We start from the raw sequence: 26,060 nt of genomic DNA on the forward strand, positions 1-26,060 counted from the left end.
ACCTTCTCTCTGAACATTGAGTTAAATAATCCTTTGGGTTATCGAAATACCACTACCATACCGGTCATAATCTCTCTCTCTCTCTCTCTTTCTCTCTATCTAATCTAGCTCGGTAGCTAAACTAGCAGTTCCCATTTGTACTCTTCTTTCTCTCAAAATTTGTATACCACTCACAACACTGGAGTATGCCATTATAAGAGTGATTTAAAAATAAATTGATCAACGCTCTGTGTAACTAGATTACATTTTTTCACATTGTTATCTGTTCTTGTACCTTAGGGAGTGTTTGAGATCTGTGTCGGAATTTCACCACTGGTGTATTATTGTGATCGAAACACTGGAACTCAAGAATAGTCCTCTGGCTTAATATATGTGTGTGTGTGTGTGTGTGTGTGTGTGTGTGTGTGTGTGTGTGTGTGTGTGTGTGTGTGTGTGTGTGTGTGTGTGTGTGTGTGTGTGTGTGTGTGTGTGTGGTTAAATTACACTTTACTGCCTGACCCCAGCGACTAATCTCCATGCTATTTGCCAAAGGAGGTAATTTAGGATTTTCTGAAGCACTGCATGTTGCAGTTAATTACAAAACATTTGTGGATGAAAAAATCAGACTTAGGTTGAAGAAACCATTTGGCAAATTGGAGTTGAGTTTGCCAAATTTTTGTCAGTTAGACAGAAAATAAACCAGTTTTATTTTTAAATCAAAACTGTTCCTTTCAACCTTTTATAAAGGAAATATTTCAATTGTTTCATTCAAAAAACATGTTTTCGTTTAGAATTTTACTGCAATTTTTTTTTATGAAAGTGATTGCAAACTTCAAAATGAGAAAAGCAAAATATCGTGTTTGGGAAATCTGGCTAAACTTTTTGTTTTCAACTTCTTTGGTTCACTGAATCATCATCATCATCATCATCTAAAACACTTATTTTCATATTTTTAATTTTGCCAGTGAGTAGAAAAGTTGGTTATTTCACAGCTACATACTTGGGTATTTCAGACACAGGAGGCATAGTACACGTGTGAACTACTGTTTTTGCCCTCAGTGGTTCTGAAAACCATTTGCCCTCACTGAAATCAAAAGCTGGTACAACTGCAGAAGAAGAGGTGTGATAACAGCTGAATGGGAGATCAACCACAGCATCTAACGGCCACCTTGCTGCTTCTACCTTGGTTTATCTGGTGGGAATCCTAGGGCATTAACAGGCCAAATAACCATTCATTTGGGTCTATCCCAGTGATTCTGTCATAGATCTGCTTTTAAACAGTCCCTTGGTGGTTCAAAGTTCAGACAGGCCAATGCCAGGGCTCCCCCAGGCCAAGCTGCTGGAGAATCCATCTTGGCTCTGCCCCCTTTCTTTGTCTGTCTGTCCTAGGTGACAGCTCCTGAGTCTTCATGAGCCCAGTTCTTATCACAGCCATCGTCAAACACCTTTTTCCTTTATTCCCCACTTCAGGGCCTTTGCTGTGCTAGGTGTTTCCATTGCCTCTTTCAGAACCTCCATTTACATATGTAGGTTTATTCAACTTGTCAGTAACTCTTCGTCGTCAACCAGACATCTCTGTGAGTCCAACGTCTCGTCCATTCCCTTGACATGTAGGGCAAGTCTACACTTCAAATGATTCACTGATGCAGCTGCGCCACTCTAGCACTTTAACGAAGATGCTCTATGGCGATGGGAAGGATCGCAGTTAATTTATGTCCTCAAAAGCAATAGCAATGTTGGCGGGAGAAGCTCTCCTATCCAAATAGCGCTGTATACACCAGGTGTTAGGTCATTGTAACTGTGTTTTTCACACCCTTGGGAGACATAGTTGTACCAACATAGGTCTGTAGTGTAGACCAGACCTATGTGCATAGTGGTACAGAGCACAGAGAGAAACAGAAATGTGCATAGGAATTAAAAAACTATTACCCAAATCCCCACATTTGTCCCAGCATCTACTATTATTTGAGTTAACAGTAGTACTTGTAAGCCTCCCCTGATTTTGGGGTTCCAATATGCTCACTTGTTGGTAAGCCACAGGGTAAAAGACAGTCTCTGCCCCATCTGAAAAAAACAAAAGGTGGAAGATGACACAGAGACATGGAAAGGAAAATCGACTTGCCCAAGGATACAAGCCTGGCTAGTGACAGAGATAGCAATAGATCTGTCAAAATAGCCTGTTGAAAAGTTCTGTACTTCTCAAAATTTGAGTATCCCAGTAGCCAAGTTAAGTCTCAGTAAATCACCAGCCTGCCAGACCAGAGACTAGGTGAGTGTATGGGTGGCACACATTGAGGTTATGGGCCTCATCTATCACTCCAGCACAGATAGGGAAGCTTTGGCCACTGAGTCACCAAAAAAAACATCAATGAAGTTCTGCATCTCACAGACATCATCTAGGCAACAGCATCACAGACATCATCACGGAGCAATTCATCAAATTCAGCACAATGCCTGAACTACCTCATTGCAATTGCCATTTCCCCAACATAGCGATTCTCAGATTCTAGGCCAGGAGAACTCATTATGTAGTGCTCTTTAGGAAATGGGGGCTATATATTTTTCCATGGAATATTTCAATGAAAAGGATTTTTTTTCATGTTTGTAATTTTTGGCTTTTAATCAAAATATCAAAGACCCCGAAATGAAAAAGAAAATCTATTTTCAATTTTCTGACCAAAAAAAAACTTTTTTTGAAGAAAACAGACACTTCTGAAAAATGTTTCATGTTGTTGAAAACCCAGTTTACCACTAAAAAATAAAATAAAAGGTTAAATGGAAAATTTCCAACTAGTTCTACTATTACATTATCTTGTCTTGACCTCCAGCATAACACACGCTCAAGATTTCTACCTAGTCATTCCTGAAGCTAGTTTACCACTTCTGGTTCAGATATAGGTGTCCTGCTCTTATTCATTTTTATTAAGTTCCTTTAATGACAATTGTCCTGTGTAAAGCTCCTTCTGAAATTCCTATCGCACCTAAACAGTTTAGACCCATTAATTATCACCTGGGGAAAACACCCACAGTGCTTTAAAGGTAACACAATGGTGATTAACACCAGCGGTTTTTTTCTTCTCAGCAACTGCAGTCATTTTGAAAAAGTCCTCCCTTGCCAACCTCAGGTCTCACCGGAGGAGTCACCAGACCACAAGAAGAGCAGAAAATCTGCTCAGGATGTGTGCTAAGGTTGAGACACATAACTAATTTCCACACTTGTATGGAATATTGACTAACCTTGTAGCCAGCTTGATTGTTTTTAAAAATCCTGTGCAATGCCTAGGTACCATGGTTGCTAGCAATTTGGAAATTCTAATTAGTAAGTAGACAGAAATGTCTTGATAGATAGATAGATAGATCTGGTTTAAGCTGCTAGACTGACTTCTTGAGATCTGAAAACTTTTGCAAGCTGTCCCACCTATCTGCACCTTCTCACCATCCCCTCTGATACTGCAGAACTTTTTATAGCAGTGAAAGGTGAGTGCAAAGTTTACCAAGTCTTCATATCTATTTATCTATCTATCTATCATGTGAAAAAAATGTTGACTTCAGTATGATGAATGCTGTGAATAAAGATTGCTCCCAAGTCAAGGTTTGTAACATCATCCACCAGCCATGCTTTCTAGGTTTTTTTAAAAGATTAATATTTGTAATAGCACTAAATACCTGTCTATGTTTTTTCTAGTGGCACCCATAACCAGTGGTTACTTACCCTCATTTTTTAAAAAAATCCTTGCTCCCCATTTCCAGTTAAGGTTAATCTAGCATATTTCCAATCATTTGATATCATTACACCTGGGGCTGCTCTATGAAAGAACACAGCCTTTTGGGGAAAAAAACAAGATAAGTACATTTCATGAAAACAATAGGAAGAAAACAGAAAATGTCAAATGATGTTATAAGGGAGCATTGCAGAACTTTAAGCAAGCATGTTCCCTAATCAATCAGCAATGTAATGGAAGAACTTTAACTGGGATGACTTTAAGTGAGGAGTTACTGTAGTAAAGAACAAAATCAGCCAGTATATATATATAAACAGGGTATTGTGGGAAAGAGTCAATATGGCTTTTGTAAAGGGAAATCATCCCTCATTAATCTATTAGAATTCTTTGAGGGGCTCAACAAGCATGTGGACAAGGGGGATCCAGTGGATATAGTGTATTTGGATTTTCAGAAAACCTTTGACAAGGTCCCACAGCAAAGGATCTTAAGCACCGTAAACTGTCATGGGATAAGAGGGAAGGTCCTCATAGATCAGTAACTGGTTAAAAGGTAGGAAACAAAGGGTAGGAATAAATGGTCAGTTTTAACAATGGAGAGATAAGTCGCAGGTTTCCTCAAGGATCTGTACTGGGACTAGTGTTGTTCAGTATCTTCATAAATGATCTGGAAAAGGAGGAAAACAGTGAGGTGGCAAAGTTTGCAGATAATACAAAATTACTCAAGATAAGTCCAAAGCTGATTCTGAAGAGTTACAAAGGGATCTGACAAATCTGGATGACTGGGCAACAAAATGGCAGATGAAATTCAGTGCTGGTAAGTAAAAAGAAATGCACATTGGAAAATATAATCTCCTCTATATATACAAAATGATGGGATCTAAATTAGCTGTTACCTCACAAGAAAGAGATTTTGGAGTTATTGTGCTTAGTTCTCTGAAACATCTGCTGAATGTGGAGCAGCAGTCAAAATAGCTAACAAATATTAAGAACCATTAGGAAAAGGATAGATAATAAAACAAAAAAATATTATAATAATCATAATGCTATATAAATCCATAGTACACCCACACCTTGAGTACTGCCTGCAGTTCCAGTGGCCCCATCTCAAAAAAAGATATATTAGAACTGGAAAAGATAGTGAGAATGGCAAGAAAAATGGCTAGAGGGACGGAACAGCTTTCAAATGAAGAGAGATTAAAAAGACTGGGACTATCCAACTTAGAAAAGAGACAGCTAATGAGCGATATGATAGCAGTATATAAAATCATGACCAGTGTGGAAAAGTAAATAAGAAAATGTTGTTTATCCCTTCACATAGCACAAGAGCCAGATTCATCCAATGGAATGAATAGATGGAAGGTTTAAAACAAACATAAGGAAATACTTCTTCACCCAAGGCACAGTCAACTTGTGGAACTCATTGCCTGGGTATGGTGTGAGGGCCAAAAGTATAACTGGGTTCAAAACAAAATTAGGTAAGTTCGTGGCAAATAGGGCCATCAATGGCTATTATCCAAGATGGTCAAGGACACAACCAAATGGTACAGAAGTCCCTAGACCTCCAACTGTCAGAAGCAACTGACACTGACCAATGTCAGAGACAGGCTATGGGGCTAGACGAATTGTTGGTCTGATCCACTGTGGCTGGTCTTAAGTTCTTAAGTAATGGGCACCCAGGAGCAACTAGTGAAATGCATCTGAGGAAGTGGGTATTCACCCACGAAAGCTCATGCTCCAAAACGTCTGTTAGTCTATAAGGTGCCACAGGATTCTTTGCTGCTTTTAGTGAAATGTAATGTCCCATGTTATACTAAGGGTCAGACTAGATTACCCTTTATGGAGGAAAAAATGATGAGAAAATATGGAGAGTTGTTTCTGTCTAAACAAAACACTTGACAACTTTTGATATTTTTCATTTACAAATTTTTCCTTAAAAAACTAAATGTTTCAACAAAAGTGAACATTTCTTGGTGATTTCCTCCTGTTTTGATCAAAAGGAATGTTCAAGAAGAACTATAAAGACCTTTTAAGCTTCTGGGGAAACACTCAGCACAACAGCTGTAAGAATAATGGATTTTTCAGTGCATTGGCAGTTCCAAAAATTAGAAAAAAAATCATTTGGGGTTGAAATAAAAACTTTTTTTTTCAAAATTTTCAACAAATCAAAAAATAAAAAAAAGTTTTGTGTAAAAATAAATTTCATTTTAGCTTTGACCATTTTAGAATGGTTTTGTTTGTTAATAAAATCAAGGGAAATTTTGAAACACAAGTCATTCTGAACTAAAGTAACAAAACAATTTGCTTACAAAATGTCAGAACAAAACATCTCTCTCTCTCTCTCTCTCTCTCTCTCTCTCTGTCTCTCTCTCTATCTTTTAATTACGTCTTTTCACCCAAAATAACTTGACAAAACAGACATAAATTTGCAAAATATTTTGGAATTGAAAAATCAGCATTTCAGACAAAAAATACCACCCAGGTCTGCCTAGCACTAGCACATGAGGGTCATGATGGCAATTATTTGCATCATCATCACCCACATAAGTACTTGCACATGATGATGAAGTAGCCCCTTAATCCATGTATGACTGTGAGGTGATCAGCTATTCTACTGATGTGGCCCCTATAATTACTTAGATGGATGGATTCACATTCTCAATCCACTGCACAAAGCACAAGTTCACTGAGCTGCTTCTTCCATTCCTTTCACATCTGCAGATAACTAATTTGAAACCCAAGCCAGGATGGAGAACCAAACTGGCCTCAGGGAATTCATCCTCCTGGGATTCCCTACCCAACTGGAGCTCCAGGCCTTGCTCTTCCTGGTCTTTTTGCTCATCTATGTACTGACGGTCACAGAGAACATGGTCATCATCCTGGTGGTGAAGCAGAATCACCAGCTTCACAAGCCTATGTACTACTTCCTGGGGAACCTGTCCTTCCTGGAGATCTGGTACGTCTCGGTCACCCTTCCCAAGCTGCTGGTGGGCTTCTGGTCTCAGAACAAGAGCATCTCCTTCCCCAGTTGCCTGGCCCAGCTCTACTTCTTCATCTCCCTCATGTGCACTGAGTGCATCCTCCTGGCTGTCATGGCCTACGACCGCTACATGGCAATCTGCCACCCACTGCGCTACCCAGCCATCATGACCCACAGGCTCTGTGTACAGCTGGCAGCTCTTTCCTGGGCAGGTGGTTTCTCAGTCTCCCTGGTCAAGGTGTACTTCATCTCTCGTCTAACGTTTTGTGGTCCTGGGGTCATCAACCACTTATTCTGCGACATCTCTCCAGTGCTCAACCTAGCCTGCACTGACATGTCTGTGGCAGAGATGGTGGACTTTGCCCTGGCCTTGGTCATCCTGCTGCTCCCACTTGCTGTCACCACCCTCTCCTACTTGTGCATCATTGCCACCATCCTGCACATCCCCACTGCCCAGGGCAAGAGGAAAGCCTTCTCCACTTGCGCCTCCCACCTCACCGTGATCATCATCTTCTTCTCAGCCACCGTCTTCACGTATGCCCGACCCAGGAGGATCCACCCTTTCAACCTCAACAAGGTGGTGTCTATCTTTTACGCCATGGTCACCCCGGCTCTGAACCCTCTGATCTACTGCCTGAGGAACAAGGAAGTGAAAGAAGTCCTGAGGAAAACCCTGGACAGGAACTGCTCCCTGACCAATCAGATCAGCATGGAATCATAGCAATGTAGGGCTGAAGGGGATCTTAAGAAGTCATCAAGTCTGAGGCAGGGAAGCATGTAATCTGGGATTCCGTCAGGGGTCTAAATCCAGCTTTTTAGGATTAGAAAACTGGTCTAGCTGATAGAGAAAATTGTATTCCTGAGACCTGGGTTTAATTCCTGGCTCGGCCACTGATTCTCTGTGTGACCTTGGACCTTGATCTACTGTATGGAAGTTTCCCCATCTATAAAATAGGAATAATACTTCCCTACCACACAGGAAAGTTGTGAGGATTAAATCCATAACTGATTGTGTAGCCCTCTGATACTATGGGGATAAGGGCCATATAAATATCTTGGTAGGCAGATAATTCCTGGTGAATTTCAATATGAGCTTGAGGACCTAACTCCCTTAGGCTCCTTTGAAATCCAAGCCATAGGCTGAGATTTTTCAAAACCACTAAAAGATTTGGGGACTGTCTGAAAGGAATGGGAATTGGTCACCCAAATGTCCTAGGTATCTTTAAAACTTCTGCATATAATCCAAGTGCTGTTGTCATAAACAGATAGCTAAGGGTTAATGTTCTTTTACCTGGAAAGGAGTAACCTGAAACACCTGACCAGAGGACCAATCAGAAAACAAGACTTTTTCAAATCTGGGTGGAGGGAAGTTTGTGTGTGAGTTCTTTGTTCTTGGTCTTCTGCCTGTACTCTCTCGGCTATGAGAGGATTTTTCTGCCTCCTGCTTTTCTAATCTTCTGTTTCCCAGTTATATGTACAAAAGATAAGATAGCTATCTATAGGGTTTTTATTTTGTATTTACGTGTGTACTTGCTGGAGTGTTTTGAAGTGTGTTCTTTTTGAATAAGGCTGTTTATTCATATTTCTTTTAAGCAAATGACCCTGTATTTGTCACCTTAATACAGAGAGACCATTTTTATGTATTTTTCTTTCTTTTTACATAAAGCTTTCTTTTTAAGACCTGTTGGAGCTTTTTCTTCAGTGGGGAACTCCAGGGAATTGAGTCTGTGCTCACCAGGGAATTGGTGGGAGGAAGAAGTCAGGGGGAAATCTGTGTGTGTTAGATTTACTAGCCTGACTTTGCATTCCCTCTGGGTGAGGGGGGAAGAGAGATTAGCTCTCGGTACTTCTGTTTCTCAGGACTGGAAATAGGGAGGGTGGAATCCCTCTGTTTAGATTCACGGAGCTTGCTTCTGTATATCTCTCCAGGAACCCAGGGAGGGAACACCTGGAGGGGAGAAGGGAAATGGTTTATTCCCCTTTGTTGTGAGACTCAAGGAATTTGGGTCTTGGGGTCCCCAGGGAAGGTTGTTGGGGGGACCAGAGTGCCCCAAAACACTCTAATTTTTTGGGTGGTGGCAGCTTTACCAGGTCCAAGCTGGTAACTAAGCTTGGAGGTTTTCATGCTAACACTCATATTTTGGACGCTAAGGTCCAAATCTGGGAATATGTTATGACAGCTGTAGCCACCAGGTGCAGGCACAGGATGAAAAGACATGGGAAACAACAAATCTGGGATCAACAACCAGTCCTGCCATGAAATTCCTGTTGGCCTATGGGTGAGTTGGTCCCTTTGTTCCTGATCTGTGAAACAGTAATAACTATACCTCTTTTGTCAGCTGTTTGGCTGACTTGTCTATTTATGTCGAGATTTTCAAAGATATTTGATGCCCAAATTCCATTGAAATTCAATGAGAGATGTGCATATAATTACCTTAGAGTGTAAGCTTCTTGGGCAGGCTCTATCTCCCCTTATATGTCTGTATGTTGCCTAGCACAACGGGGCCCTGATCTCAGTTGGGATTAACAGTAATTTTGTGTCAATTCCATCTCTTCTATAGGAAGGGGGAAAAATATTCCTGATCCCTATTTCCCCATTCCCTGAAGCATGTGGGTTGATATCTCCTAAATATGTTTGTTCCACTTCAGGTGCTATGCCTACTCATTCCCATCTCTAAACATATTTCTTATCATATTGATAAGCCACTGGCCTATGTAACATTCACAATTAAGGATGTATTGAGAAGAAATGAATTTCACTTTTTTCCCTTTAATCATGTTTTCTATTGTTTTATTCCATTGAGTGCCTTTTTGCTTTTAGGATAAATTGGCTTTTTGTGACTCAGTCATTATGTTGTATGTGGTGAAAAATTTCTGCTGAAACTTCTGTTAACCAAAAATAAGATATTCAATGAAATAACTTCTTTCTATATAAAACTGAGTTTAAAATCACCTGAAATCCCCAAAACCATAGAACTTTTTTTTTTAATTTTCAGCCAACACCGTGAAATATTCTGGCCAAAGAGTGAAATCTTGTATCCTTAAATTGAGATATTTTGATTTTGAAATCCCGCAGCAGTGCCTCATAGGAATCTCCTCTGTAAGCTAGCCTCTCTAGCTAGACTTCATCTCCCACAATGCACTGCAGCCATGGGACTCCCATGATGTATTGACTGCAATTGCCAACACCTGATCCTGTACATTAGAGTAGCTGGAATTCTCAAGAAGCCTAAGGGAGTTAGTCACTCAAGTCCCTTGCAACTTCAGTGGGAGCTAGGCACTTCTATAGGAAATCACAGCCCCTGTGTCCTCACATCTCAGTGACTGCAGAAGTCTCAGTAGGAACTGACCTTTAAAGGCATTTCCCAGGACCTGGCAGGATTGAGCCCTAAACAATTGTGGAGTTTTCAGTCACTTAGGCTGAGATTCTCCAAGGACCTAAAGGATCTGGGCATCTGACTTTCATTGAAATTCAATAAAGCCTCAGCCCCATCAATGGGAAGACAGGCTCATGTCCCTTGCGTCAACTAAGAATGATTCTGGGGAAAAAACATTCACTCCAGGAGCAGAATATAGCTTTATTAGATCTAGAAGCTGGATCCTCTGATGGGGTTAATCAGCATAGATCCAGTGACAACAGTGGAGCTGCCATCGATTTCCACCAGCTGAGGATCTGGCCCCATTGACTGAGCGGAGCTATGGCAGATTTACATGACTTACTGCAATAAACTAATAAAGAAGGCCAAAAAAGGGTGTGTTTTTTGAGAATATCTGAAAGTTACCGTGAGATCTGAGGAAAGAATCTAACTCTGAGGTGTCTTTTCTATCCACCGTCCCACACCAGAAGATAAAGCTTATGGAAAGAAAGTTTTGCTAGAGCTGGCTAGCTACATATCCCTTGTAAAGCCTTTTAATTTGATTGTCCCAAGAATGAGACTGGAAACAAAATGGTGGGTTTACTCTTCCTGGCTCAATCCACAATCTAAGCTCCACAACTGAAAACAAAATGCCACCCACACCAAACAGCCCATCTTCTTCCTTGCTGGATTTGACCACCAACAGAATAAGAAAATGGGTTAGCCACAAAGCAAGATGTTTTCCCTCCAAAATATATCTATATCTATACCGATATTGATATTGATGTCTAGATATCGATATCGATATAGATGCTTTCTTCCCCCCCAAAAAATGGTGATTTTCCATCAAGAGGCCAAAAACTTGAACAATATCACACCAAAAATGGAATTTTTTTTCATTTTCAACCAAAAAAAACCTTTCAAATTTCAGGGCCTTCTATTTTGTAACTAAAGCCATTTTTTTTAGTGCAGGAAAAACCAAACCAAAGCAAAACCTTTTTTAGTGAGCTCTGTTTATTGCAACGGGTGGGAGCAGTTGCTGCCTACCCCAGAGTCACTGTGACAGGTTCTCTGCAGACAGGCAGATACCACTGCGTTGCTTACACTCAAGTCCTGATCCCATGAAGGCTAAAGGGTAGTTAACCACGGGCACAATTTACCAAGTGTCATGATGGACTCTCCATCACCGACAATTTAAAAATAAATACTGGATCAGTTCTAGTTTGAACAGGAATAAATGCAGGGAATTCCCGTGACTAGGGTAGCCACTGACACATCCCCAACGTACCGAACATTCTGATACTTCCTCACGGTTTGCTTGAGACTGCGCCATACATGGGACACAATTTTGAAGAATGTGTCCATGGGGGTGGCATGCTCTTCAAAATGTCATTCCCTGTCAGATATCAGGCAAAACCACATTCAGCTTTTGTCTCACTGCCAGATGGTGGACAAATCTTAGAAAAGCAGGACTGTCTGTCCTAAAACCAGACTAATGGCCCGCCTACCAATGAAATGCTCACAGTGTTCATTTCTTTGGTTTTATAATCTATTAATCTATATGGCAGATTTGGATTTTCAAAGGATCCTAAGGGCACCTGCCAGCCTAAGACATTTTTTGAAAATCTCTGCCTTAGCGTACAAAAGCTTAAATATAAGTTTAAATTCTGAAGTACAAGATGCCAAATCAGTGATGCAGGACAATCTGTTCCTGACTAATCATTTTAATAAAATGTGGAGCAAATTCTGATGGCTTTATTCAGCTTTTCCTTAGGCGGTTGTTTTCAAGGGGGCTGTGTTTCGCAGGTAGTCAGACTATATTACCATAATAATCCCTTCTAGGCTTAAAATTTATGTATGTACCTTAAGGAATCAGCCCTCCAAATCTAACTGATGACTAATTTGACTTCTTTAGGCTCCTTTGAAAATTCCTGGCAAACGCTCACCAAATTCAACAGTAGTATTGCCAGTGTGAGAAAAAAGATTGTTTCTAAGTAGCAGCTTCCAGAGAAGGATAAATTAGAAATCCTCTATGATTTTAATTATTATTGTGAAGTAGAATGAATGGCTAGCAGATGGCAGCAGTGGGGGGCTTAGCAAAGGGGCAGCTTTGCTTCCGATCCAGAAGTGCTTGAATCATTTTCACTGGCACTGGAATTGTCCTAGCTGCAACAGAAATTGCTGCAAAGGATGGATTGTATCAGAACTTTAAAGGTGCACTCTGCAGTTGGTAATAGCATGTGCATGGAACGATAGAGAGATTTCATCAGTGCTGTTGTTTCTGCTTATTGCTCAGCACAAGTAAAGCAGGTTGAAAATTTTCCAGCAGAACAGTTCCCCAAAGGAAAATGCTAATTTGAGCCAATTGAAATATTTTATGACAATATACCTATTTCATAGCCTTTCAACAACTGCCTGCATAGTTTGGGTGCTATCATACTGGCCTTATAAGTCAGGGTTCATGAGTTCAAATCTCTCTGGGGCCTGTGATGCTATTTTTTCCATCATGACAAGTGTGGAGAAAGTAAATAAGAAACTGTTATTTACTCCTTCTCATAACACAAGCACCAGAGGTCACTACATGAAATTAATAGGCAGCAGGTTTAAAACAAAGGAAAGGAAGTATTTCTTCACACAACACATTGTCAACCTGTGGAACTCCTTGCCAGAGGATGTTGTGAAGGCCACGCCTATAACAGGTTCAAAAAAGAACTAGATAAATTTATGGACTATTAACCAAGATGAGCAGGGATGGTCTCCCTAGCCTCTATTTGCCAGAAGCTGGGAATGGGTGATGATATGGATCACTTTGATTACCTGCTCTGTTCATTCCCTCTGAAGCACCTGGCATTGGTCACTGTTGGAAGACAGGACACTGGGCCAGATGTACCTTTGGTCTGAGCCAGTCTGGCTGTTCATATTTTCACAGAAAAAATATTGAAATATTTCATTTTAATTTTACAATTTTGGTAATAATATAATATAATATAATATAATATAATATAATATAATATAATATAATATAAAAGTCAAAACAAAACCTTTTCAATCTTATTACAGTGAAACGATTTGATAGTTTTGAAAGGAAATACTTTTTGGAATATTTCATTTAATGAAAAATTCCAAATCTTTGGCCCATTTCAGGACAAAACCAAATTTAAAATCTCAGAATGTCCTGTGGGACTGAAGTTCTGAATTCTGACCCACTCTGATTACAAGTTATTTCTTCTGTGACTAGGAATATTACTGACTAGACTATGGTTCCACTGTTTAATTATCATTTAATCTACCTGGTATATGGACACCACACATATATGAAATCTGGGAAATCCAAAGGCGTTAAGAGCTGTGGAAACCTAAATCCCTTAGGCTTCTTTGAAAATCTCAGTTTACGTATTTTTCTGCTCTCCTGTGGCTGAAGTTTAACATATTTTCAGCCTGGAAGACAACTAAGGCCTGGTCTACACTACAAGTTTATGTCGAATTTAGCAGCATTAAATCGAATTAACCCTGCACCCGTCCACACAACGAAGCCATTTACTTCAATATAAAGGGCTCTTAAAATCAATTCTTGTATTCCTCCCTGATGAGGGGACTAGTGCTGAAATCGATATCACCTGTTCGAATTCGGATTAGTGTGGAGGCAATTAGATGGTATTGGCCTTTGGGAGCTATCCCACAGTGTACCATTATGACCGCTCTGGACAGCACTTTCAACTCAGATGCACTGGCCAGGTGTACAGGAAAAGCCCTGCACCTCATCTCCTGTTTGGCCAGTCAAGATCACAGCACAGGTAACCATGCAATCTGAGAATCCAAAAAGAGCTTCAGCATGGACCGTATGGGAGGTATTGGATCTGATCGCTGTGTGGGGAGACAATTCTGTGCTATCAGAACTACCTTACAAAAGACGAAATGCCAAAACATTTGAAAAAATCTCCAAGGGCATGATGGAGAGAGGCTACAACAGGGATTCAATACAGTGCCGCGTGAAAGTTAAGGAGCTCAGACAAGTGTACCAGAAAACCAAGTAATCAAACAGATGCTCTGGGGCAGAGCCGCACACATGCCACTTCAATGCAATCGATCCAGAATGAAAGAGCTCATCTGAATGCATGGAAGGACACAGGATCACAGTATAGGAAAGCAGCCAATGACCGTGAGGACAGGAGGGACAAATGTGAGGATAGGAGGGATGATCGAGATGAGAGGTGGCGGCAGGAAGATCAGAGGAGGCAGGATGCAATGCTGGGGCAACTGCGGGATCAAATGGACATGCAACACTATCTAGTGGAGCTTCAGGAATGGCAACAGGATCACAGCGCTGCAGCCCCGTTTAACTGCCCTCCCTCCTCCCCAAGTTCCATAACCTCCTCACTCAGACGCCCAAGAACGGGTGGGGGAGGCTCTGGGGACCCAACCACTTTATCCCAGTGGACAGCCCAAGCAACAGAAGGCTGGCATTCAACAAGTTTTGAAGTGAAGTGTGGCCTTGTCCTTTCTCCATCCCCATCCCACCCGGGCTACCTTGGCAGTTATCTCCCTATTTTTATAATCAATTAATAAAGAATACATGATTTTTAAATGAGAGTGACTTTATTTCCTTAGAAAGCAAGCTGTGATTGAACGGGAGGGTGGGTTGCTTTCAGGGAATGAGTCAATCAAGGTGGTGGGTTTTCATCAAGGAGAAACAAACAGAACTTTCACAGCATAGCCTGGCCAGTCATGAAACTGGTTTTCAAAGCTTCTCTGATTCGCAGTGCTTCCTGGTGTGCTCTTCTAATTGCCCTGGTGTCTGTCTGCATGTAATCAGCAGCCAGGTGATTTGCCTCAACTTCCCATAAACATCTCCCCCTTACTCTCACAGAGATTGTGGAGCACACAGCATTGTCTGAGCGAGTTGGTAAAGTGCACCAGTGTCCCTTTAAACACCATTCTGCACTTGCTCAGCCTGTAGTTGAACAGCTCCTGACTACTGTCCAGGCTGCCTGTATATGGCTTCATGAACCAAGGCATTAAGGGGTAGGCTGGGTCCCCAAGGATAACTATAGGCATGTCAACATCCCCAAAAGTTATTTTCTGGTCTGGGAAGTAAATCCCTTGCTGCAGCCATTTAAATAGACTAGTGTTCCTGAATATATGAGTGTCATGAACCCTTCCTGGCCATCCCATGTTGATGTTGGTGAAACATCCCTTGTGATCCACCAGGGCTTGCAGCATCATTGAAAAGTACCCCTTGTGTTTTTTGTACTGGCTTCCCTGGTGGTCCGGTGCCAAGATAGGGATATGGGTTCCATTTATCGCCCCACCACAGTTAGGGAATCCCATTGCAGCAAAGCCATCTGCTTTGACCTGCACATTTCCCAGAGTCACTACCTTTCGTAGCAGCAGCTTAGTGATTGCTTTGGTTACTTGCATCACAGCAGCCCCCACAATAGATTTACCCACTCCAAATTGATTCCCGACTGACTGGTAGCTGTCTGGCATTGTAAGCTTCCAGAGGGCTATCCCTACTCGCTTCTCAACTGTGAGGGTTGCTCTCATCTTGGTATTCTGGTGCTTCAGGGCAGGGGAAAGCAAGTCACAAGTTCCATGAAAGTGCCCTTATTCATGCGAAAGTTTTGCAGACACTGAGAATCGTTCCACACTTGCAACACTATGTGATCCCACCAGTCTGTGCTTGTTTCCTGGGCCCAGAATCAGCGTTCCACGGTATGAACCTGCCCCATTAACACCATGATCTCCAAAGCACCGGGGCCCGTGCCTTGAGAAAATTCTGTGTCCATGTCCTCATCATGCTCATCACAGTGCTGCCGTCGCCTCCTCCTCGCTTGGTTTTTCAGGTTCTGGTTCTGCATAAACTGCATGATAATGCACGAGGTGTTTACAGTGTTCATGACTTCTGCATTGAGATGAAGGGGCTCCACGCTTGCCATGGTATGGCGTCTGCACTGAAAAAAGGCACAAAATGATTGTCTGCCGGTGCTCTTGGGAGGGGGGACTGATGACATGGCTTACAAGGAATTAAAATTAGCAAAGGGGTGGCTTTGCATCAAGGAAAAACACAAACAACTGTCAAGCAGAATGGCCCCCTCAAGGATTGAAGTCAAAACTCTGGATTTAACAGGCCATTGATTTCATGGAAAGAGGTGGGAGCAAATGAATACAAAACAAATCAGGTTTATTTCTTGTTTTGATCCACTCCATCTATCTTTTACATCTTAGGCTGGAAGCAGATTGTGCAGTACCACTGCTAGCCATCATCATCTCCTGGGTGCTCGGCAGAAGATGCTGCATTACGACTGCTAGCCATCATCATCTCCTGGGTGCTCGGCAGAAGACAATGTTTTTTGCCCCATCAGACATTGGGATCTCAACCCAGAATTCCAATGGGTGGGGGAGACTGTGGGAACTATGGGATAGCTATGGAATAGTTACCACAGTGCAATGCTCCCGAAGTCGACGCTAGCCTCAGCACTATGGACTCACACCGCTGATTAATATGCTTAGTGTGGAAGCATGCACTCGACTTTATGCAATCTGTTGCCAAAAATCAAATTCTGTAAAATCGGAGTAATTCTGTAGTGTAGATATTCCCTATGGCCCCAGCCCTGCAGACATAAAGGTAAAGATGTGCATGCATTTAAATGCTGGAAAAAACAGGGCCTAACTGAGTGACTATACAGGTTAAATGCAGACTTACCATCTCTATTCTATCTATTCATGTATAGGAAAGGGGGCCAGCGATACTGGCTTAACACACTTTTATGTCGATAGACCTGTATCCATTGTAGTGGCTGTACTGGTATAGCTATCTTTGTAAAAAAAACAACCCCTGGCACTAACATAGTTACAGCAGTACAAGACTTGGGTGCAGATGAGGCCTAAGGATTTATCTGTTCACAGACATTAAGTGATGATCCCCCTTTTGACTAGCACACTGAGGATTGAAGTAGGAATCTCCAGAGCTAAATACAAAAGTTGCTGAAGCTTGAGCTAAAATTCTATAGCAGCTGACAGCAGGGGCGGCTCCAGACCCCAGCACACCAAGCACGTACTTGGGTCGGCTTGCCGCGGGGGGCGCTCTGCCGGTCGCCGGGAGGGCAGCAGGCGGACAGCCTTTGGTGGCATGCCTACGGAGGGTAAGCTGGTCCCACGGCTTTGGTGGAGCCATGGGACCAGTGGACCCATCACAGGCATGCCTGCGGGAGGTCCACCAGAGCCATGGGATCGGTGACCGGCAGAGTGCCCCCCGCAGCATGCTGCCATACTTGGGGCAGCAAAATGTCTAGAGCTGCCCCTGGCTGACAGTAACAACTCATATCCTCTGTGCATCATCCCTGAGGGGTCATCTAACACATTCACAAGTGCAATTTTTAAATGAGAACGTGCACAGATTGGTTCACAACTGGTTCTTTGGATTTAGTTGTGCCTGTACATTTGTGGGCTCAGGCCAAATGTTTATGTGCCATAATGACACTGAATTTATTGTTTTTTTTATATAATTTTGACAGATAATATCAATGTTTATTTTAAAGCATTTTCCCCCTATTTTTATTGATTTAAATGTTCACGTTTGTGCAAAATTATAGGTAAGAATGAAATTATGCCAGATTAGAAAATTATTATTTAATATCAGTAGATGCCAAAATTCAAAATGTTAACACTTTGTATCCATTAAAAGACAAATAGTCAGCATCACATGTCAAAATATATGAAGTAAATATTCTTAAAACAAATTCTAATATGTTCTCAAGCAGCATTTTTCTTACTTTGTCTATAAGTTTTGATTTCTATGGATGGACCTTTGGTCTAACCCAGTATGGCCGTTTGTATGTTCTTTTGTTATGCTGATGGAAATATGCTTTCATCAGTGTGAGTGTGTATACTAAAGTCAATGTTTACTGTTATTTACCGACTAAAATTGAATCCTTCCAAACCCAGATGTAAGAGTCTCCGCATACAAAGTTGCACTAGTTCAGCTAAATCAGTATAAAATTGTACCTTCAGTTCTATCAGTACCAGTTTCCCTGTGGAAGGGCTGAAGTCCTGTTGACTTTCAAAAGGATTTAAACCCAGTTTTTCAAATGTATTTATGTATTGCTACATTCAGTATGGCAAGGTCTCAGGCTCAGGTCCGCCAAGTATTTAGACACCTAAATCCCAATGAAATAAATATGAGTTAGGCACCTAAATGCCTTTAAAAAGATGGACTTAAGTGACTTAGACACTTATGAGCCTAAGACTTATTGAAAGTAAATTGGACTAGCCACCTAAGGGCCAGATGTTCAAAGGTATTTAAAGGCCTAAAGAAGCAGCTAAGTGCTTGGTGGGATTTCCAAAAGTGCCTATGGCCCAGATCCTGAAAATTATTAGGCACCAAACTCCCATCGATATCAACAAGAATAAAGTGCCTAAATGCCTTTGAGACTCTTGGCTCTTGGCACCTGGACTCAATTGAATTTAGGAGCCTAAATGCTTACAAAATCTTCCCTTTAGGCTCCTAAATCCTGTGATGCTTTTCAAAGTTTTACTCATTAAACTTGAGTTCCCCAAGGCCTGATCAAGTGCCCAGTGCAATGGGGCTCCTGGTGGTGACTGGTGCTCCCAGGCAGGACCCCAATACAAATAAATCCTTATTCATTGGGATCAGCCTGGTTCAGATGCAGGGATTTTCCTATTGAACTCTCATGCCTTGCAAACCTCAGCTGCTTCTTCTTTGGCAAAGTCCCCCCATCCCCTGGGATCTCCCAGAACTTGTGTAAATTTAAAACTCTGCTAATGACTGAAACGAGTGACCGAGTTCAACTCAGAAAATAGGGGATTCATTGGGTGTGCGTTGTGGTTTCACATTGGATTCAGTTACAGGCCCTGGCCAGAGACATGATACCCATAGCAAGGGGATGATTAGATCCTAAATGACAGCAATGGGAGTATCAGCCATCGGAGTGCCTGCCACAGCAAAGGTGCACACAGCTTTGCCTCCAGGGTCCTCAGCTGGGGAGCAGCTTGCTCAGCTAGTCTAATGAGATCCCACCGGACATGTGCAGCCTCGCTGCTCCTGCACTGCTGCTTCCTTTCTTCATTGGCACATAGGCAATTACTAGCAGGGCTCTAAGCCTGGCTGTACTCATGGCGTTAGAAGCAAGAAAAGCCTCCGCATCAATAAACACTCAGCCATAAACATTGGCTTCAGATTCTTTTTTTTCTTATCAGACTTGGGTTCCCAAATTACAAAAGACAGCAGAGAAATGAGTCTCTATGTGCATGTCTGTGCAATACGCTGAGTGAAAGCAAGGAGAGTAGGCAGAATACAAACATCAGGCTTTTATTTTTATTATTACATAATAAACTGGTTTCATAGAATGAGACTCTCTCTCCAGCTTCTTATTTACATTCATTTGATTAGCTCGGAGGATAATAGGAAATTATCATATGTTCACATTCACTTCTTACCTTGACATTATTATTATTATTATTAGCCTCTTGAGTAAGAACAGAAATATGAAAACAGGCTAATTCCCTGTTATCATTAATACTAATAAACTGTGTAATAATAAACAGAACCACAAATATACAGTATTATATGTGACAATATCAATTAAAATATCAATACATTATTATTATTATTATTATTATTATTATTATTATTATTATTATTATTATTATCCTAATAAAGGCCTATACAATGCTTCACTCCTATTTTGACAACTGAGGAAGGATTTGAGTGATGTATTGGAATTGTGTTGGCCCTCTGCACAGGGGCTGAACTTTTCAAAGGGGCCTACGGGAGTTAGACGTGCTACTCTCCTTGATATTAGGAACATAAGAAAGGCCATACTGGGTCAGACCAAAGGTCCATCTAGCCCAGTATCCTGTCCTCTGACAGTGGCCAATGGCAGGTGAACCAAAGGGAATGAACAGACAGGAGTTCATCAAGTGATGTACGTCTTGTCACCCAATCCCAGCTTCTGGCAAACAGAGGCTAGGGACACCATCCCTGCCCATCCTGGCTAATAGCCATTTGATGGACCTATCTTCCATGAATCTATCTAGCTCCTTTTTGAATCCCTTATAGTATTGGCTTTCATAGCACCCTCTGGCAAGGAGTTCCAGAGGTTGTCAGTGCATTGCATTAAAAAAATACTTTCTTGTGTTTGTTTTAAACCTGCTACCTATTAATTTCATTTGGTGGTCCTTTGATCTTGTATTATGAGGAGTAAATAACACTTCCTTATTTACTTTCTCTATACCACTCATGATTTTATAGATCTCTATCATATCCCCCCTTAGTTGCCTTCTTTTTCAAGCTGAAAAGTCCCAGTCTTATTCATCTCTCCTCATATGGAAGCAGTTCTATACAACTAATCATTTTTGTTGCCCTTTTCTGAACCTTTTCCAATTCCAATATATCTTTTCTGAGACGGGGCGACCACATCTGCACTCAATATTGAAGGTGTAGGCGTACCAAGGATTTATATAGAGGCAATATGATATGATCTGTCTTATTATCTATCCCTTTCTTGATGATTCCCAACATTCTGTTTGTTTTTTTGATTGCCTCTGCACATTAAGTGGATGATTTCAGAGAACTATCCACGATGACTCCAAGGTCACTTTCTTGAATGGTAACAGCTAATTTAGACCCCATCATTGTATATGTATAGTTAGGATTCTGTTTTCCAATGTGCGTTACTTTGCATTTATCAACATTAAATTTCATCTGCTATTCTTTTTGCCCAGTCTCTCAGTTTTGTGAGATCATTTTGTAGCTCTTCGCAGTCTGCCTGGACTTAACTATCTTGAGTAGCTTGGTATCATCTGCAAATTTTGCCACCTCACCATTTACCCCTTTTTTCCAGATCATTTATGTTAAATAGGACTGGGCCCAGTACAGACCCCTGAGGGACACCACTATTTACCTCTCTGCATTCTGAAAACTGACCATTTATTTTCCTATCTTTTAACCAGTTACCAATCCATGAGAGAAACTTCTCTCTTACCAATTACAGCTTATTTTGCTTAAGAGCCTTGTCAAAGGCTTTCTGAAAATCTAAATATACTATATCCACTGGATCTCCTTTATCTGCATGATTGTTGACCCCCCCGCAAAGAATTCTAATAGATTGGTGAGGCATGATTTCCCTTTACAAAAACCATGTTGACTATTTCATTAGGATGTGAATGGATGTCTTAACTGAAAATCCCAGCCTGGGTGAATTTCATCCAAAGTGTGATCAAATTCATGTATTAGACAAAGTGAATCAACAGAGGAAAAGACAATTCACTCTAAATACTTTTTTACATATACTGATCTTAGGTGTGCATCCGGCAACTATAATAGTAGTGGGTTTGTGGATTTTTGTCCCAGGTCAGCATCTAGTCAATGCAAATTCACCACTTGCATTTTTCCTCCCTCTTCTCTTGAAAATCAATTTTTGTTTCAAACTGGAAAATCTGATTTCAAAAGTATCAGAATGTTTCACTCTGACTATTTTAAAATTGTCATACCTGACCCTGTTTGGCAAATGGTTTGGGTCTTGACAAACCAGCATTTTCTGATTTAAAAAATATATTAAGAAATTCCCCACCAGCTGTAACACAGAAAGTTTGCAATTAGAATGGACAAGTCAAACAGAAGGTGAAAGGAAATGGATCAAGTGATTTACTCAAGCTCAAAATGTCAACACTGCTCTACACATGGTGTTTTCTGTCTTTATAATTATCTTGGGCATGGATTGTTTGTTTGTTTGCTTTTGTTTTGACTGGAATAATTATACTGGTACCACAGTATGGATGATGCTATATTGGTATAAAGATGCTTTATATTAGTAGTATTACTCATTCCTCTTCCTGTACTTGAATAAGCTACAGTGGCGTAAAACACCATTAAATCAGTATAACTTTCTACCTTAGACCAACATAACTTAGAAACATTTTAGCCATTGTTGACTTTTTTAAAAGTGCCCTAATTAGAATAAATTTCTGAAAGAAAAGGCATTTTAAACTATGGAAAACTGGCATTTTTCATTTCAAAAAATGTCAAAACAAAATATTTCAACAATTTTTGGACATGCTTTTCAAATTTTTTTCTACTAGAAACATTTCTCAAGTCCAACTCTTTCCTGTGAAAAGTTCAGTTTTGACCAACTGGTCCTTTCCTGGGAGAGAAGGGGGAAAGGAATCGTGCTTTATTTTCTATGCACATTTGCTGCAACAAAAATATTGATAGCAATGATAACTCAGAATGGTTGCTAGTGGTCTATTTCCTAACTACAGGTGTAATACAAATAGCAATAAGAATGATCAATTACAATATAATTTCTCAGCACTACTTTAATAAAAAAAATTATAATCATAGTTAATATGATTCCATAGAGTGTATTTTCAAGTGTCCCAAGCAGGATTGTCTCTTACAGTACATTAGAGAGATAAGAGGTAACATATTTTATTGGACCAATTTCTGTTGGTGAAAGAGACAAGCTTTTGAATTTACACAGAGCTCCTCTTCAGTTCTGGGACAGATACTCAGAGAGTGACAGCTAAATATAAGCTGGAACAGATTCTTAAGCATAAGAAGTTAATACATGTTGCAAGAGACCATTCAAGGTGAAGTGGCAAGTTAACACCTCTACAGTCCCAGGACAAAGGTGGGTTAGTGGGTTACAGATTGTTGCAATGAGCCATATCCAGTGACTTTATCGAGTCTGTGATTTTTACACTATGTTGTCTGTTTTTTGACTTCCCATGACAACATCAGAGATAGAACATTCACTTTATGAGAATTCTCCCCACTCAATTCACTATTTCCTATGGAAGAGGTTTATCCTCCCTGCTTCCCTCAAGGTGTATTTCACTTCCTGGTTCCTTAGGACGTAGATCAGGGATTCAGCACTGGGATGAAGATGCTGTACATGAACATGACTATCCTCTCCCTCTCACAGTGGCTTTCCAAGGGTGCTGGCATGAAACTAAAGAGAAGCAGATAAAGAAAAGTCAACCCAATGAGGACAGACACACAGGTAGAGAAAGCTGACCTAGAGTGACAAAATGAGCGACAAAAAATGTTTTTAAAAATCTGTGGATCTACAAAGACTGAAATGCCTTGAACACAATTGTGGGCATTTTGGATTCATTTAATGCATGTTCTTCCAGGGACAGGGTTTTCTGTTCAGGAATTTCTTCAGGGAAGATTTCACCTCCCCATTTCTCAGGGTGTATATCAGAGGGTTCAGGACTAGGGTGGCAATGCTGTACATGAGGGTGGGTATCATGTCTCTTTCAGAGAAGACCCCAGGGGCAGCAGCTATGTAGTTGCCAAGAACTGGTATATAGAAAAGAGACACCACAGTGAGGTGGGAGGTGCAGGTTGAGAAGGCCTTTCTCCTGCCTTCTCGAGACTGGACCTTCAGGAGGAGGAAAGAAATGATGTAGATGTAGGAGAGGAGTTTGAGGATGAAGGAACTCAGACCAAGGACCGCAGCATCTATGTTGACAAGAATCAGGTTGAGGTGAGTGCTGCCGCAGCCAGGCTCAGCTGGGGCTTGATGTCATAGAAGAAGTGGGAGACATGGTTGTGGCAACAGAAGGGCAGCCTGGATGCCAAGACGGTGGTCATCAGGGCATGCAGGAAACCGGTGGACCAGGTGGCTGCTGCCAGGAGCAAGCAGGCCCTTGGGCTCATGACTAGCGTGTAGTGCAGCGAGTTGCAGATGGCCACGTAATGGTCATAGGCCATGACGGCCAGAAGTATGGCCTCACTGCTGCCCAGGAGGTGGAAGAAGTGGAGCTGGGCCAGGCAGCCGGCAAAGGAGATGGTCTGGTGCTCTGACAGGAAACCAGACAGCATCTTGGGCATGGTGACTGTGGATTAGCAGATGTCCAGGCAGGAGAGATTACCCAGGAAAAAGTACATGGGGGTGTGGAGCCGGGGCTCAGCCAGCATCACAGCCAAGATGGCCCCATTACCCAGCAGGCTGGTCATGTAGAGGAGGAGGAAGAGAGGGGAAAGGAAGTGCTGCAGTCCCTGGAGATTGGTCAGGCCGAGAAGGACAAAATTGCTTGCCTCTGTCTGGTTCTCCATTGCTGGGGAGGAATGGGAGATGTGTTGGAGCAGAAAGAGTTGCAACTCTCCTTGCAGTTTGTATTTCTATAAGCACCTTCCACCCAAAGTCTCAGAGTCCCTGTGAGTCATTAATTTAAACTTTCCAGTGCTGCTGTGGGTTAGCACCCTCATTTTACAGTTGGGGAAATGCAGCTGGAGAGGGGTGATATGTTATCTACATAGCTATAGCAATAAAAGTGCATTAGTTGCACAGGTGAACACTTGAATGTAAGGAGATGGCAGATAATGTACAGTTGCCCATGCAACCTTAATTCTGCCCCTTGTGCAGCTGTCCTGTGCACTTAAAAAAGCAAGTATCAGAGGGTAGCCGTGTTAGTCTGGATCTGTAAAAGCAGCAAAGAATCCTGTGGCACCTTATAGACTAACAGACGTTTTGGAGCATGAGCTTTCGTGGGTGAATACCCACTTCCTCAGATGCATGTAATGGAAATATCCAGGGGCAGGTATATATATGTGTGCTAGCAAGCAAGCTAGAGATAACGAGGTCAGTTCAATCAGGGAGGATGAGGCCCTGTTCTAGCAGTTGAGGTGTGAAAACCAAGAGAGGAGAAACTGGTTCTGTAATTGGCAAGCCATTCACAGTCTTTGTTCAATCCTGAGCTGATGGTGTCAAATTTGCAGATGAACTGAAGCTCAGCAGTTTCTCTTTGAAGTCTGGTCCTGAAGTTTTTTTGCTGCAGGATGGCCACCTTAAGGTCTGCTATAGTGTGGCCAGGGAGGTTGAAGTGCTCTCCTACAGGTTTTTGTATATTGCCATTCCTAATGTCTGATTTGTGTCCATTTATCCTTTTCCGTAGAGACTGTCCAGTTTGGCCGATGTACATAGCAGACTCCACTGGCCATGACATACAGCCCCCAGCTAAAACCCCTCCAACGCATCATCAAGGATCTACAACCCATCCTGGACAATGATCCCACACTTTCACAGGCCTTGGGTGGCAGGCCAATCCTTGCCCACAGACAACCTGCCAACCTGAAACATATTCTCACCAGTAACTGCACACCACACCATAATAACTCTAGCTCAGGAACCAATCCATGCAACAAACCTCGATGCCAACTCTGCCCACATGTCTACACCAGCGACACCATCACAGGACCTAACCAGATCAGCCACACCATCACTGGTTCATTCACCTGCACATCCACCAATGTAATATACGCCATCATATGCCAGCAATGCCCCTCTGCTATGTACATCGGCCAAACTGGACAGTCTCTACGGAAAAGGATAAATGGACACAAATCAGACATTAGGAATGGCAATATACAAAAACCTGTAGGAGAGCACTTCAACCTCCCTGGCCACACTATAGCAGACCTTAAGGTGGCCATCCTGCAGCAAAAAAACTTCAGGACCAGACTTCAAAGAGAAACTGCTGAGCTTCAGTTCATCTGCAAATTTGACACCATCAGCTCAGGATTGAACAAAGACTGTGAATGGCTTGCCAATTACAGAACCAGTTTCTCCTCTCTTGGTTTTCACACCTCAACTGCTAGAACAGGGCCTCATCCTCCCTGATTGAACTGACCTCGTTATCTCTAGCTTGCTTGCTAGCACACATATATATACCTGCCCCTGGATATTTCCATTACATGCATCTGAGGAAGTGGGTATTCACCCACGAAAGCTCATGCTCCAAAACGTCTGTTAGTCTATAAGGTGCCACAGGATTCTTTGCTGCTTTTAAAAAAGCAAGAATCTCATGGAAGAAAACAGAAGAGCTCCTTCTGCGCTTGGAGCTGGGGTACTATTCCCAACTTCATATCTGTGCTAGCTCTGCTTAAACTAGCATGCTAAAAATAGCACTGTAGCTATGGTAGCTCAGGCAGGGGCAAACAGCAGTATGAGCTAGCTGCCTCAAGTACATATGTGACAGAGTGGGGATTTCCCCTTTTTA

General features: G+C 41.7%; 1 protein-coding gene and 1 pseudogene across 1 annotated transcript; one reads left to right on the top strand and one right to left on the bottom strand.

The window, feature by feature from the left end:
- Positions 1-6,445: 6,445 nt before the first annotated feature.
- On the top strand, positions 6,446-7,399 carry LOC115638115 (olfactory receptor 6B1-like). The gene has a single exon (XM_030539697.1). It carries the CDS (start codon positions 6,446-6,448, stop codon positions 7,397-7,399), a length of 954 nt encoding a protein of 317 aa, XP_030395557.1.
- A 15,771-nt stretch (positions 7,400-23,170) lies between these two features.
- LOC115638116 lies at positions 23,171-24,117 on the bottom strand (annotated as a pseudogene).
- Positions 24,118-26,060: the final 1,943 nt, after the last annotated feature.

The sequence above is a fragment of the Gopherus evgoodei genome, chromosome 21, assembly GCF_007399415.2.
Source record: "Gopherus evgoodei ecotype Sinaloan lineage chromosome 21, rGopEvg1_v1.p, whole genome shotgun sequence".
NCBI lineage: Eukaryota > Metazoa > Chordata > Testudines > Testudinidae > Gopherus > Gopherus evgoodei.